At 38.9% G+C, this 15000-nt stretch overlaps 1 protein-coding gene across 1 annotated transcript in view; it reads right to left on the reverse strand.

Annotated features, from left to right (window-relative positions):
* Window positions 1–15000, reverse strand: part of arglu1b (arginine and glutamate rich 1b) — a 26896-nt gene that overhangs the window by 9833 nt on the left and 2063 nt on the right. The window contains exon 2 of the mRNA XM_077711931.1: window positions 6229–6454. Within this exon, the coding sequence (XP_077568057.1) occupies window positions 6229–6454 (226 nt within the window). The remainder of the gene's footprint in view (window positions 1–6228; window positions 6455–15000) is intronic.

The following is a 15000-nucleotide window of genomic DNA, read 5'->3' on the forward strand; positions in this document are numbered from 1 at the left end:
TTGGCAGAGTGAAGAAGAGTTCAGGACAACGAGGAAGTTGTGTGTATTCAAGAAGGACCGGACCATAGTAACACTTACAGAACAGGACAAGTCACCGGTGAGCTGAAAGGCTGCAGGCCAGCTCAGGTCAAGTGCTATTTAGGAAGGTGGTAACAAATAACAATATCAATCTTTACAAACAACCCTACAGAAGAAGCAAGTCATGAGTGGAAAACAGTACACATGTTTTTCTGTCATCTGTATTATAAATAGGCAAATGGAAAAAAGTTGAGTTAATAGTGTACATGATCAAATGTATTGGTATAAGAATCAAACAACATTGTAATAAGGACTTGAAATCAAAGATTGTCATGAAAACGAGCTTTTGTAGGGGGCGAGGGCGTGGGGTACAGTGATGTGAAACTTAGACTGATAAAGCGCCGTGTGTTGGTTCGAACACCTGAGCTGAGCTTGATTTAGTTTTCTGTGCAAGCACATTCAAATGTAAATTAATGTAAGTGGCGGAGACAGTGCAGGCTAACAGCATTCACCCAAGATGTCATGCCGCACACGTCACCGTGTGAAAGAAACTTGTTCAGGCCTCTATATACTCTTACGCCCAAGATCAGCCAATTTGCAACACTTGTCACGCACACTGCACAAATTGTCCATGTGGACAGAATGTTGTTGAGATAATGTGATTATTATATGCATACATTTGATTGAGAAGAAAAGGCGGGACTCCTGGGAATGCTGGCAGCTTCAAAATCCCTCTTATGGTAGCTGTTTCTCAAAGGCTGATTTCAAAATCAGATTTAGTCAAAAGAGCAAACGGAATTGGTAATAAGAAACCATTACTACCTATCGTGACCGACACATTCAACATGGAAGTAAACAACAGCATATATAATAATAATAATCGGACATAGGCTTTGTCGTCATCAACAACAAAAGCCTAATTGTCATCATACCCGGAAACTGCGTATGACGTAATTGGTAGTGCTTCTCTATGGAGGCGCGTTTTCTCGGCAAAAGACCCCATTGATTTTACAAACAGCTGATTTGGGTTGTGCTAGAGTTGAGTTAGTAAAGGCAAACTGCACAAGATAGTCATACCAACATCACCAAGGTCTCATGGAATGAAGTCTTTCGACCTGTAGATGATGCAAATGAAACTTGTTTCTAAACGATACTTGAATTTTAAAAATGATATGACTTTTTTTTTTAATTCTTCATATGAATTTTCCTGTAAAATCAATGCTGTAACATAGTGCTTGGGTGAGAGCACAATACAAAATTATTTCAAATGTTTCCCAACAACTTTCCAATCATAAATATTTTCCAAATGCTGGTAACAAGGTACCGTATTTTGCCGTTTAATATACCCAGGTATATTTAATGATTTTTTTTTTAGCCTCCCGTTTGCGCGCCATTTAATATAGCCCTGCCGTTTAATATACCCGGCCGGATATATTAAATGGCAACTCAGCTTTTTTGGGAAATTTGTATGGTGTTCAGGGAGGCATAATTATAGATATTTAAATTCATTAAAATTCCAAGTCAGACTTTATTCGGCAGTAAGTAGTTTTAACCTGAACATTAAGTAGTTTTTGTCTACAAAACGTTGCAGCTTAAAGAGTGCGTAGTGGATCGTACCTTCCCGTTTATGCGCCATTTATTATAACCCTGCCGTTTAACATACCCGGACCGGGTATATTGAGAGGGGATATATCAAAAAGCAGGATACGGTAATTCCAATTAGTACGAGGCAATATGGAAAAACTATATACAGTAATAACTTGACATATGAGTGCCCCTACATACAAGCAAGTTCAGATATGGGTAAAATATTGAGCAAATATTTACCTAGAGATACAAGACAAATTTTGATATACGAACATAAAAATGCTACTTATGAGAACATGAAATTTAATTATCCAATCATCTTGCTGCAGCTCCCTCATGTAAATGTCACTATGAGCACTGGGCGGAGCGTTGCATTTTTTCTCCGCGTTAGTCAGTGCAGAATAGTGTACGCGTGGCGGAGCTTGCTCGCCAGTACAAGAGTATACTACTTCCTGTTGGCAAGTGGTCGTGTGTTATCCTATTGTGAGGACATTTGTGTGCGTCATTTTCAGAATATTTTGAAGGGAAGACAAAAGCAAACAACCCTCGATAGGTTCATTTTAAAAACTGCAGTTGAAAGTCAGGGTAGCGGTGGGGCAAATAGAGCCAAGAGAAGTAAGGTATGGACATTTAAAACTAAATTAGAATTAAGTTAGTGATAAGTTGGATTCAACTATTTTTTAAGTTTGTTACGGGTACATTGCCGTGCAAAAAGTCTCTCTCTCCCCTCCACAAAATACATCTAAATTTAGTCGTATTCAACATCAAAACTAAGTTATTTGTTACTCTGTTAATAGATTGTGAATTAGAACAGATAGTTTTTTTCCATTCCAATATCCTGATTTGTGTTTTTTGTTTCCAGAGGGTTGGAATGAATTTGTTTTTAGTTCATTTCTACGGGGAACATTGATTTGGGATACGAGTAAATCGATATACGAGCTCAGTGCCGGAACGCATTAAGATCGTATCTCAAGGTACCACTGTATATCTGTAATAAGAACAGTCCTTAAATCAGGGAACCATGCAACAACCAACAACTACAGACCTACAAGCATCCTTACAGCCGTCTTTAAAGTCTTAGATGAGATAGTAGTGGAAAAAAATGTGGATCACATTAAGAGCAGCAATCCATACACCTCGAACAGGCTGGAATTTGGCTTTAGAAGACATCACTATACTGAACGGCGGTTTACTTCTTTCTAGACAACCAATTGCAGTGTCCCCAACATTTTTATTGAAGGTAAAAGTATCAATGTAAACCAAGAATTGAAATACCTAGGAATCACTTGATCAATCAATCTTGATTAACAACTTGTCTTTAAAGGACATATAAAAAAAAGACTGAATAGAATGAAATTCAATTTGTCCAATTTTAGGTGCTTTAGAAACTAACTCGAGCCGCTGAGTCAGAAAAACTGTATTTTGACACAATGATCATATCACACATAACTTACTACCTAACAAGTTGGTCATTGGCCTGGAAGACAACACTATAATCAATTCAAAGCATCCATAAGCAAGATCTGAAAGTATTGGACAGAAAACCAAAAATGAATCTTCACTGTCAGATATATTCAAAAAAATGATTGACCTGGGACAATACTTTTAAATAAAATTGGTGGTGCTACTCCACAAAGTGTGATTTCCCGATAAAAGCATGAATAAGTAAAATGAAAATATAAAAAGTCACATCCAGGGAAGGTAAATTCTGAAATATTGCACTATTATATTCTCTATTATATTGCACATTGTTATTGCACACACCGAAGTTATTGTACAGAAGGGATTGTGTGTCGTGTCGTGTTAATGCAAGCCCTGATTGCTGTGGGGGGGAAAAAACTGTCCACAAGTCTTATTTGTCCGGGTTTTGTGAGACCTGTTGGGTCTGCCAAATATGCAGATGCCACCCTTAACCCTTTACAAAATATTCCATTACAAAGCTTCTCCTCTACTGGAATTATTGGTAAAAATAAATAAAATAAAATTAAATTAAAAAAATCCAACAGATCAACAAGGACTGGCTCTAGAAGTGACCGTGTAATTTCCTTAAGAAAGTGCATTTAGCTAAACACCTTCTCTGTTTGTGCTTCACATACATGGAACTCAATACCAAGTACCATACGTGAACTCCTATCTATGAACCTCTTCATCAATCATCTTAAAGCCTGGCTGTTTGACGAACAAAACTGTGATCACTACGCTGCCTAGAACGGTGCTACTTTGTGTGTTTCCGCGTGCATATTCGTATGTCTCATTGACCTGCATAGAACTAAAGATGGAAATTAGTCTCCAGATATTTGATATAAATTCATTGGTTCCAGAACTTTTTTGTAACTTGAAAATTTCCTAACATGTAAATTATCTAATCATTCCACGGACCTCACACAACTACCAACTAAACTCAATTTTGTATGAAAGATGTGAGGAAACACAAAACTTATTTGTTCACGTCTTAAAAGCATACAAAATCTATGCGTGTTGAAACGCATTGGAACAAGACGAACTGTGTGCAACAGAGAGAGCACACAACCACTGTCTTGTTTTGGGTGGATGTGTGTGTCTTTGCTTTTCCCCCGTTGTCCTTTCTAGCCCCGCGGAGCAAGTTAATCCCCTTCGTTCAGGGACATGAGGAAAAAATCAAATAAACACACACACACATCCACCACTAACCCTAACAAGACATAGACAACCACACGGACACATAAGCACACATCATATAATCGCAACATTAAGAATTCTAACAACAATATTAACAACATTAATCAACAACAAACATTAACATATTTATGATTTCTTACGAGTTTAATTTTTCACCCATTTTATTAGTCGCCACTAATTCTTACCCGCTTGGATTTTACTTGCCCTTCTGCCGTGGTGGTTGACGGACGTTTTGGAAAAAGAAAAACTATCCAGAGAAGATTGTCTTGACAACTTTTAATAATGTTTCTATAATGCAAAAGACAAACGTCATCAAAGTGGGCGGTCGCACGACTGGAACACTTTTTATTGGTTGTGGGCTCCTGCGATCCGAAGGAGGATAAAGCCATTTAGAAAATGAGGTGAGATCTCAAGGTAAATAGTTGCTCAGAATTTTACTCCTATCTCAAATTCCTTGTATGTCGGGGCACTCTTATGTCAAGGTATTACTGTATTCAATTTGATATGAATACAGTAACACCTCGAATACAGTATGACCTCAATGCTTTCCGGGACCGAGCTCTAACCCAAACTCCTAACCCTTGATTTACTGATATCTAAAATCAGTTTCCCATAGAAATTAACTAAATCAAAATTAATTCGTACCCACCCTCTGAAATCAAAACCAAAAAACTGGACATCATAATGGAAAATCGTGTTTCTTGGTTCTAATTTACCATCTAACAGAGTTACAAATAACTAGTGGTTATGATGTTTAACACTAATATGAGACATTATTCAGTACAACGTGGAGTGCACAGAGGGGAGGGCATAGAGAAAGACTTACTTTTCTTCTTCGGGATTGGCTCATTATGCCTTGCTTCCACCTTCCCTTTTAGCTAAAGTTTTTAAAGGGAACTTATGTAGGATTGTTTGCTTTTGTCCCCCCTTCAAAATATTACAAAAACGGCGCTAAAAAATGGCCTCACAATAGAATAACGCACAACCACTTGCCAACTTGTCCAGGTTCTCCTCTCGTATTGGTGAGCCGTCACGCGTACAACACACATTTTTCGATTATTTCATGCTTAATTTCGATTGTCATCATATGCCTTTTCGTCGCGCGACCCTTCATTTCACCTGCTTGATTTGAACTCTTTGTTTTTACCTAGATTCCGCACAGACTAATGCAAAAATACCCGGAAAAATCCAACGCTCCACCCAGTTCTTGTAGCTATCTTTACACGAGCGATGTGCGACAATAAAGAGTGCACTGAAATCATAAGTAACCTCTCGCGTCTCGGCCACCTGGCTGCCTCGCTTGTATCCCAAAATTTGTCTCGTATCTCAAGGCAAATATTTGCTCGGGAATTCTACTCGTATCTCAAATTGCTCGTAAGTTAGGGCACTCAACAGTTTATGTCAAGGTATTACTGTATTGCAGAAGCACGGAGTATGTCAGTGAAACTTGTAGAATTTTACAATGAAATTTATAAGGAAAGTAATGGTTTCTCAGCTCACTTCAAAGAATTGTCAAGGGATCCTTCCTTAGGCAGAAAAAATGTCTCAATATGTTTTGGATCACAAACTTGATTAGGCCTGCAATGTCAATTTGCTGTCATAGGTACGAAATAATTTGATACCTCACGGGTGAACCACTTCCTGTTTGGATGCAAAAAAATGAATCCATTGAGAAAAATCTTTGAGACTAACATTCACTAACAAAATGATGAAGTTTATACCCTCGGAGTGAAAGAGAGGTAAAGACGATCAGGGTGCTGGCCAAGCATCACAACTTTTCGCAATGGAAGCACACATTGAATGAAAACTTGAAATGGAAGCAGGGCTGAACAGTCCAATTAGCAATGGGTGTGGATAAGACGAGTTCTCCAAATAAACCAAGGAGTTGGAGAGGTTGACGAGAGTGTAAATGGTTTGGGTATTAAGGAAATAAAGGAGGGTGCATTCCAAACGACCGAGCGTTACCTCTCTGGCCTTTTGTGCTGCCAACTCAGCATGGCGCTGTCTCTCCAGCTCCTCCAACAGCTGCCTCTCCATGATGCGCTTTGCCTCCTCAACACGGCGCAACACCTCGCGCTCAATCTCGTCCTTACGCTTCTCTAGCTCTTGTTCAACTCGTTTGGCCACTAGCTCCTCCACTCTCCGTGCTGTCTCCTCTTCTATAAGCTTTTCTTCAATCTCTTGTTGACGACTAGTTGACAGAGAAAGACAGGTTAGAGAAAATTAGGCAGTCTTTTAAAGGATGTTGTAAAGCCTCGATTGCATGACAATAGGATAGGACATTTGTTCTTTGGAAAATTATACAATTATACAATATATATACAGACACAGACAGACACAGACAGACACAGACAGACACAGACAGACACAGACAGACACACACAGAGACAGAGACAGACAGACAGACACACACATATATATATATATACATATATATATACATATACATATATATATATATATATACATATACATATATATACATATACATATATATATATATACATATATATATACATATACATATATATACATATACATATATACATATACATATATACATATACATATATACATATACATATATACATATACATATATACATATACATATATACATACATATACATATATACACATATATACACATATATATACATACATATACATACATATACATACATATACATACATATACATACATATACATACATATACATACATATACATACATATACATACATATACATACATATACATACATATACATACATATACATACATATACATACATATACATACATATACATACATATACATACATATACATACATATACATACATATACATACATATACATACATATACATACATATACATACATATACATACATATACATACATATATATACACATATATACACATACATATACATACATATACATACATATACATACATATACATACATATACATACATATACATACATATACATACATATACACACATATACACACATATACACACATATACACACATATACACACATATACACACATATACACACATATACACACATATACACACATATACACACATATACACACATATACACACATATACACACATATACACACATATACACACATATACACACATATACACACATATACACACATATACACACATATACACACATATACACACATATACACACATATACACACATATACACACATATACACACATATACACACATATACACACATATACACACATATACACACATATACACACATATACACACATATACACACATATACACACATATACACACATATACACACATATACACACATATACACACATATACACACATATACACACATATACACACATATACACACATATACACACATATACACACATATATACACATATATACACATATATACACATATATACACATATATACACATATATACACATATACATATACATATACATATACACATACACATACACATACACATACACATACACATATACATATACATATACATATACATATACATATACATATACATATACATATACATATACATATACATATACATATACATATACATATACATATACATATACATATACATATACATATACATATACATATACATATACATATACATATACATATACATATACATATACATATACATATATATATATATATATATATATATATATATATATATATATATATATCTTAAGTAGGGTTGGACGGTATGGCCTTAAAGGCTTATTGTAAATTGAGAAGATTTTCTTCTATAAAAATAATTATAAATTCCCGCAAGCAGACTATTAAATGATTTCAAAAGCTGAATAAACGTGTGAAACAAAAATGAACTGGTTCTTCTTTATTTATTGACCAATTTTATGTGTAACATATTTAACAAATTTATATTCGGTAATTACACCGCCAAAATAGCAAGAGAATGGTGGCGATGATACGACATGAACGTTATTTTCTGACAAACATTCAAGAGACGAAGATGTTAAGTAACAGGTAATAATCCCGCAAGGATAGCGGTAGGTTTCACCCCGCAAGCAGTGTTTATCCCCACAAGAGCATCAAAGCGAAAGGATTACACTTAACCCTTGTTTTTTGCAGATAATGTAGACCAGACATGGTCACGATAATCGAAAAACCGTAAAGTAGGATCACCCCTATTATTATTAAATTACATACAGTGGGACCTCGCTACTTCGCGGTTCCACCATCGCGGCTTCTGAGCTTCGCGTTTTTTAATAAAAATTAAAAATATCAAAAAATACTTAAAAAATAATAATACTGAAAAATGTTAAATAGAAATTCACTGGGGCTTACGCTCAGCCATTCCGGGGACCGTGCACCACGTCGGACTTATTTTTATGAGACACCGCCGTTTGACATAGTCTCATTTTCAACCTTTTTCTGAGAACCAGGATATTCACCGGGGCTTTCGCTCCGAGCCGATCCGGGGACCGTGCACCACGTCGGACTTATTTTTACAAGACACCGTCGTTTGACACGTCATTTTCAACCTTTTTTCTGAGAACCAGGAAATTCACCGTAGCTTTTCCACCGAGCCTGAGGATAGTGCATGCTTCGGACTCAACCATTCTGACGCCCCGCCGTTTGACTTGGAACATTTTTTAGACTTAGAAAAGGTTTTGGACTTAGAAATTTTTCGAGAACCAGGAAATTCAGCGGGACATTCGCCCGAGTCTATCCGAGGATAGTGAATCTTCGATACATTTCTAAGACACCGTCGTTTGACTTTTTCGAAATTTTTCATGAGAAACAGGAGAAATCCACTTTAAATACACTCACGTTTTATGGAGGTCTATTTAAATACAGTCAATTGTTCAGTAGAACAGTGTTCTAGACCCTCAATTGTTATTCTAAACAGACAACATATTTTAGTTTTTTTTTTGCTACAACATGAATTTCACTCTCTCTCTCTACCCGTATTCTATATGGTGTACTACAGTGTTTCCCAACCACTGTGCCGCGGCACACTGGTGTGCCGTGAGCAATGGTCAGGTGTGCCGTGGGAAATTCCAAGAAGTCATAAAATGTGATATTGAGAGAGAAAAATTTATATGAATATAAGGAGATTATAAAGGAACTATTACAAGAATCATATCAAAATATGATGGACGTTAAATTGTAGATCATAGTATTATTTGATTCAAGTTGTCAAACAGTAATTTTTTTGCTCTTTCTCTAAGTCGAAACAGAAGTTGTCTGGTGTGTAGGGCATCAACTTTTGCCGACGTAAAGTCTGTGTGAGAACATTTTTTTTGCGGAATATTAGGAGATTTAAGTAATATTTAGAGAAAAATCATAAAATGATGCGATCAATAACTTTACTTGGTTATTTGCATCACTCAAACCGGAAGTTGTTCAGGGTCCACAGGCCAAATTTCCGTGACATTAGGTCATTGTGAAAAATTAGATTTTGGAATAATTTTGGGTGCGATTTCTGCTGATAAAACTTCGATGAGAATAACTATTATAAATATAGGCGACAAAGATTTTCAGATGGTGGTGTCCCTTGAGATTTTTTTCAATGCAAAAAGTGTGCCTCGGCTCAAAAAAGGTTGGGATACACTGGTGTACTGTATAGAGGGGTTAAAAAAACTGCCGCTACTCCGCGGATTTTCAGTTTTTTGCGGGTGGCCCCATTAACAGCAATAACCGAGGTTCCACTGTACTACATGTTTTCGAGGCTATACAACAGGGGTGGCCAACCAGTCAGAGACCAAGAGCCACATTTTTTACTGTGTTACCGCAAAGAGCCACATCACACATACCTTTGCTCAGCCAGATTTATTGTCACACACCAGCATAGTAATGACATAAATTGACTCCTACAGTACTAACAGCACTGGCCAGTCATTATAAACAATGAACATTGTGTGCACTGTCTCACACAGACAAACTCTCATTTCAACCAAGTCCACAAAAAAAATAATAATAATTTACAACAGCGTTTTTCTTTTACTGTGCATGTTATTTAGTGCGACTTCTGGCATTCTTTGCCTTGAACAATCCTCTTCAAATCTGGCTTGTATTCCGTTGTTGCCACTCGAAGCAATTCTTTCACATGGGTGTCAGTCAGAACAGATCGATGCTTTGATTTCACGTGTTTTAGGGTAGAAAATACAGACTCGCAGACGTATGTTGACCCAAACATTGACAGTATCTTAAGCGCAGCCTGTTTAACATTGGGGTATTTTTCCATTGGCACACTTTTCCAGAACTCAATGGTCCCTTCTCTTAAGGCAGGTTTCAGTTGATCCTCCTCACAAAGATCGATCATCTCCAACTCAGCCGCAGCCTCATCTGTGACCAGCGGGGCTTTCAGACAGTCCGTCTCAACATTAAATGGGTCGACGAGAAACGTAATCTGTGACCTTTTCAGTTGTAGATCACGGAACCGGGCCACAAAGCTTTCGTGCAGGTTTTCAACCAGTGTTGCATATCTGGCTCTTTGCTTATTCAAGGCGGCGCTAGTGGCTTTTAGCAGAGTGGGGAAATGCGTTAAATCTCCCTTTTGAATATGCGCCTTGAACAGCTTCAGTTTGTTGACAAACGCAAACACACTTTGAACCAGGTCAGGCAGCATTTTTAACTTACCCTGCAAGGTCAGGTTCAGTCTGTCCAAGTGACACAGCATGTCGACCAAAAAGGCCAGATCCATAATCCACTCGAGGTCCGAGAGCTCGGGATAGTCCTTGTCCTTCTCTTCCATGAACAGTTTCACGGCATCCAAAAGCTCAAAGAAGCGAGAGAGTACCTGGCCTTTTGATAGCCACCTCACAGTGCAGTGCAGCGGCAAGTCACCTGGAAGCCCTTGGTCCAGTGCAGCGATGAGATTCTTGAATTGCCGGTGGTTAAGCGCATGTGTGCGGATGTAGTTGACAATTTCCATCACAGGCTTCATGACGTTGTCTAAATTCAATGATTTAGACACGAGTTGCTCCCTGTGGATGATGCAGTGGAAATTCCAAAACCCGGGGAATGTTTGGTCAGCTTGGCACAGCCCCACCAGCCCGTTAACAGATCCGATCATGGCTGGCGCTCCATCCGTGGCTATTGCAGTTAGTTTTGCTATTGGCAGATTTGCTTTCGCAAATGCAGCCATCATTGTTTCTTTCACGTCTATGCCACGTGTTCTTTCTTTTAATGGCACAATATCAAGGAGTTCTTCTTTGATCAAACAATCGTTTGACACAGACCGTGCAAATATTGCTAACTGAGGCTTGTCTTGTATGTCACAACTCTCATCCAATGCGACACTAAAATACTCACATGCTTGTAGGTCAGAGTGCAACTGTGATTCAATAGACGTGTTAATATCTGATATTCTGTGTTCAACAGTGTGGCGGGACAGTTGGACGTCTGATACCATTCGTTTTAGTTTGTCGTTTTCAGGAGACAAGATTTCAACAACGTCACCGAGGCATTTTTTAATGAACTCCCCTTCATTGTATGGCTTTTTGGCCCGTGCAATGTTCCAAGCCAGTTGATACGATGCAAGCGTTACCGTCTCGGAGTGCTTTGTAAATTTTTGCAAAATATGTGTCTGCTTTTCTGCCTGACTTTTCAAAGTGGCCAACTTGTGCTTGTGAAGTTCAGTCCCTTTTGGAAATTTCTTGGCGATGTCAGCATGGAGTGAGCAGAAGTGCCGCTGAAGATTTGAAGCTTTGAAATGCGCTAATGACGCCTGGCATATAAGGCAGAATGGCTTGCCATTACGTTCAACAAAAAAAATATAAACTCTCCCACTCTGTTAAAAACGTCCTGTGTTCATCTTCATATTTTCGTTTTGCTGTGCATTTTTTCCCTTCCATTTTGAGAGCGAGCTTGACACAAATTGTTTACTCAAATCTGGGACACTTTGAGGTACGTATTTTCATCCCAGGCAGATGCGCATTTGACGAAAATACCGTATTGAACTCAAGCGAAGCGCACACGCAAATACAAATAAAACACAAGCGTTACCGTCTGAGTGCTTTGTAAATTTTTGCAAAATATGTGTCTGCTTTTCTGCCTGACTTTTCAAAGTGGCCAACTTGTGCTTGTGAAGTTCAGTCACTTTTGGAAATTTCTGGGCGATGTCAGCATGGTGTCACGCAAAAAAAAAAACAAAAAAAAATACAAACTTTGACATGGACGTAAGAGCCGCATGAAACCGGCTCGCGAGCCGCGGGTTGGCCACCCCTGCTATACAAAAATACAGTCAGACCTCTACTTACGAAATTATTTCCAGAACTTTTTAAACCCTTTAAAATTAGTCCCAATTTTGTATGAAAGATGCGAGAAACACGCAAAAAAAGAGTATTATAAGAAAACTAATTATTCATGTCTTAAAATGATAATAAGGGGCAAAAATCCTAGTGAAAATGTACCTTGCACCGCTGGGAGAAATAATAGCCGTGTTTGTCAGCAAGGTGGGTGCAACATCCCATTCTACCAGGGCCAAAAGCCGCCCAACTTTGTAGTAAATTTGAGACTTTTACATTTGGCACTCTTTGTGCGCGCAAGAAAACATGTTGCATTCGTACGGGTATTGATCGCTTTATAAGGGGAATTGCAATCATTGATAAGGGGGTATTCAGCCGAGGTGGAGAGAACCTTGAAACATAGATAGTGGTTGTTTTGAGACAGTAGATGGTAGAGGGAAAAATCAATGGATCCACAAGAATATTTTCAAAATGAAATAACGGATAAGGAAATGCATTTACTATGAAGACCAGAATAATAGTAGGCACTGACTGGAATAATAGTAGGGAGTGGAAGATTCCAAATGAATTAATAATAGTAGGCACCGGAATAATAGTACTACTAATACTACGAATATTCATTATTTTTGGAATTTTCCACTGCCTATCTCTCTCTCTCCCTCCTTCACGAGGTGTCTCCTGAGAGGCCGCTCGCCGCGATCTGCGAATTCCAACAAATACCACCCAGAGCTGCCAACAAGGAACGCGTCACCCTACGTTTTTCATCCAGCCGGAGATATTCGCTGCCCCTCAACTCCGACTACCCCCCGGATGAACTAATCCGCGTTCCAGTGGCAGCTTTAGCGCTGCTGAGGGTAATTCTCAGGCGCCTGAAGTGACTTAACAACAACAACAACCACCACAGCTATGGGCCAACCTCCAGAACAAAGAACTCTCCAACCACACCTTCAACTGTATCCTGGGTAATCCGAAAGAATCCTGTCCGGCAAAGTTCGACTGCCTACATACCATGGTCGCGGTGCCATCAGCAGCTACGGTCAATCCTCCAACATATGTCCGGTGCAACAATCGGACAGACTGTTATCCATCCTGTTTCAAATTCGGTCGACCAGATCCCAAGACCCCTTTGGAGGAAGTTCACGTCACCAGGTGCGCCGAGATCAGAGAAGTGTCGTCCCAATCATCGACAGTACTGGACTGAGTATGGTGGCTCTGCGGATGCCGAGTGTATGGGATCATTCCCGCTAATTCAACTGGCCTCTGTGTTCCTACATCTGTCTCCGACCACACATACATCCTTACAACAGAGTCAATCCCCACAGTCGACGCCAACCCACGTCAACACCGGAGCCTCAACTTTCTTCCCCATGATCCAGTGTGGGGCTCAGATGTCCCCCTTGAACACAAACACTGGTCAGTCTACGTCTGGAAACCCTTGACTACAGATTCCAGGGCTATGTCTACGCATCAATCCGACTACCACAAGGCAGAGAAGCCCAAACATCCGCAATGACCCAAATGATTATTCAGAACCGCCTTGCTCTTGACAGAATAACCGCCCAGCAGGGAGGTGTGTGTGCAATGGTAGGAGACTCATGCTGCACCTTCATCCTGGCCAACGCGTCCTACTCATTCCATGATGGTCCACAAACCATGAAGAACATAGAGGATGCTATAACCAAAGATCTGCTTCCACAATGAGGATGGCTTGACCGGTTCCTCTCAGGCTCATGGACACTCTTTTGAAAGTCGTAGTGCCATTCGTAACTGTTATTGCTCTAGTGCTTGTTATGCTAACCCAGTGTTTTTCAACCTTTTTTGAGCCACGGCACATTTTTTACATTGGAAAAATTTGTGGCACACCACTAACCAAAAATTTTACAAAATGACACTCTGTATAGTATATTTACTACAGCACGGACACTGGACAATGACATAATATTTGCATAAAACTATTAATAAATGTTAATTTAAAAAAAAAGGATATTGGATAATTTCTCACGGCACACCTGACAATCTCTCACGGCACACTAGTGTGCCACGGCACAGTGGTTGAAAATCACTGTGCTAACCTGTTGGTTACCCTGCATCTCAGCTTTGATCAAACGTACCATTTATGCCACAATCGAACGTACCATGATTGTTGAAACCCAGCTAATGCTAACTCATATACACATGCAACAATCCATATCCCAATCTGACACTGATGTTGTGCTACTGTCTAACACTGATTAATGTCTTTCTTATTCTGAGACACCAGACCATGAGGCGATTGTCCCAAGCGGGAGGTCAAGGTAGCAATTTTCCCTCTACTGCGTGAAAGTTTTTCGCCCCCTTCTGGTCGGTCTAAACTCCAGGTTGAAGTAATTTGTGAAGTTTCGTTCAAAAGTAGCATCGCTAACAAAGTTCCGATGTTTTATACTTACAATAGGAGGGAATTGT

This window comes from Stigmatopora nigra, unplaced genomic scaffold (assembly GCF_051989575.1).
Source record: "Stigmatopora nigra isolate UIUO_SnigA unplaced genomic scaffold, RoL_Snig_1.1 HiC_scaffold_66, whole genome shotgun sequence".
Classification (NCBI taxonomy): Eukaryota; Metazoa; Chordata; class Actinopteri; order Syngnathiformes; family Syngnathidae; genus Stigmatopora; species Stigmatopora nigra.